At 44.8% G+C, this 2071-nt stretch overlaps 1 protein-coding gene across 1 annotated transcript in view; it reads right to left on the reverse strand.

Annotated features, from left to right (window-relative positions):
• The window catches only part of LOC113814559 (uncharacterized), a 5941-nt gene continuing 3870 nt past the window's right edge, over positions 1-2071 (reverse strand). The window contains exons 3-4 of the mRNA XM_070139902.1: positions 1895-2071; positions 1-1622 (exon numbers count right to left, since the gene is read on the reverse strand). The exon at positions 1895-2071 is cut by the window's right edge and continues 318 nt beyond it. Coding sequence (XP_069996003.1) covers positions 1537-1622; positions 1895-2071 — 263 coding nt within the window. The 3' untranslated portion in view covers positions 1-1536. The remainder of the gene's footprint in view (positions 1623-1894) is intronic.

Genomic DNA, 2071 nt, shown 5'->3' on the forward strand with positions numbered 1-2071 from the left:
AAAACAAAAATGATATATAACTATGTTGTTTTGACATTCCCCTCATTTGGACACCAAAATTCAATAAATAACATTAATAAATACAGTTTCCATAGAGCTCGCCCACACTTGGGTCGCAACAATTTTAATTTCCTTCCTTTATCAAATTGCATAGTCTTTTTTTTGTCTATTTTATTTTTATATATATATATTTTTTCGTCTCATTGCCATCATCATAGTTATTTCTCTTATTATAACCATTATCATCATCATAATCATTACCACTGTTATCATTATTATTATTATCATTATCAAAGTTATCGGAGTCCCTCGCCGGTCCGAGGCCTGGGACCCTCCGGCCATCCCTCCGGTAGCAACTCGAGGAGGTGTCATGGCGTCTGATTCTATTTTTGGATACAGCACAAGGGGTTTGTTTTGATGACGTCACCAAAGTCCCGGATGCTCTGTGAATATGGTCGATCATTTTGGTCTCTTCAGTTTTCAAAAAGGATGGAAAATAATGATTTTAAGGGTTATATCTTCATTGAACAATCATCAGAAGAGAAGCCATGACACCTCCTCGGGTTGCTACTGATCTAGCCTTCTCCATTCCTCCGGGCCATATCTGCCACTCGGGTGCAGGGAAGGCCGAACTCAGTAATGTTGCAAGGGATGGCTCTTGAGACAGGAAAACATCAGATAATGGTGCCATAACAATAAGAATGTTACAAAGTTCCAGATTTTTTTATCAGGCGTCAAATATATTAAGAAACAACAAAATCAAAGCTTCATATTTTGTTACATATTTTCGAAGATTCATAAGAAACATTACTACAGTGGAAATTCAATACACAGAGTGGATGAGAAAACCTCAATAGCTTCGAAGGACTGTGTAGCCCCGGGCAATGAGGGGGGGGGGGGTCTTAGGCTAGCCACCCGGGCAATGAGGGGGGGGGGTCTTAGGCTAGCCACCCGGGCAATGAGGTGGGGGGGGTCTTAGGCTAGCCACCCGGGCAATGAGGTGGGGGGGGTCTTAGGCTAGCCACCCGGGCAATGAGGGGGGGGGGGTCTTAGGCTAGCCACCCGGGCAATGAGGGGGGGGGTCTTAGGCTAGCCACCCGGGCACCCTGACGATCCACAAAGCCATCGAGAAATTCGTGCCGCGTCACCTTATGTCGTGTTGTCTCTTAACGAAAGTGACCAGACATTCCCTATCATTTCCATCGTCACAGGAAACGAATACTGAAATGGATTTATTTTTCCTTGACATAAAAATGTGCTGACAGAAGAGAAAATCTGCGCTGCATCTATACTGGTGTTCACGTGTCTCTCTCTCTCACCTTTCCCCTGCACAAGAGGTTTAAAGTTCCTTGTGACATTTTACCTTAATAATCGCTCATTTGTAACGTACAGAGAGAGTTTGTCTGTCCACATTCTCTCTGCATGTACACAAGTATACCCAAACTACGACACATACATACTCTCACACGACCTATTCCTCGATTCAAAATTTCCAGGATATGGAGGCGATCCTTGTAAGATCTTGTAGTCATCTGATCAGGGAGAGTCGCGCTGACGACGCCCTTTGGTGTACGCAGCGTAGAACCAGAGGACAAACAAGACGCCAGGGATAAAAACCACAGCTGTTGAGAGAGGGAGAGACGGCAGAATGAAAATCATTGTACGGGGCATTTGTTTTTTGCAAGATCTCATATTTCATCACTTACTGCAGGGTCATTTAATTCCGAAAAGTGGAAAACAAATGGTAAACAAGCACGACATGGAAGAGTTACGGAACACTGCATGCATTATTCCTGGCTGCGGCTCGGGGTAAACACCCACAGTGGCGAGGTTCAGTAGTCAACAACATTTACTAGTTTATGAGATATAATTATATAACATATAACCCCATTACCTCCAGTGATTGCCAGTCCGCTGTAGAAGGACTTGGCGAATTCGCCCGGAGGGTACGTGATGCCCAGACCGATGGCGGCCGCAATCATAAAGCAGCATCCCAACTGGAAGAAGAACAGAGCTCGCTTCAGGTTGGACGACATCCCCGGGTACAGCCTGACTTTGCAGTCGTACACGT

The sequence above is a fragment of the Penaeus vannamei genome, chromosome 3 (genome assembly GCF_042767895.1).
Source record: "Penaeus vannamei isolate JL-2024 chromosome 3, ASM4276789v1, whole genome shotgun sequence".
Taxonomy (NCBI): domain Eukaryota; kingdom Metazoa; phylum Arthropoda; class Malacostraca; order Decapoda; family Penaeidae; genus Penaeus; species Penaeus vannamei.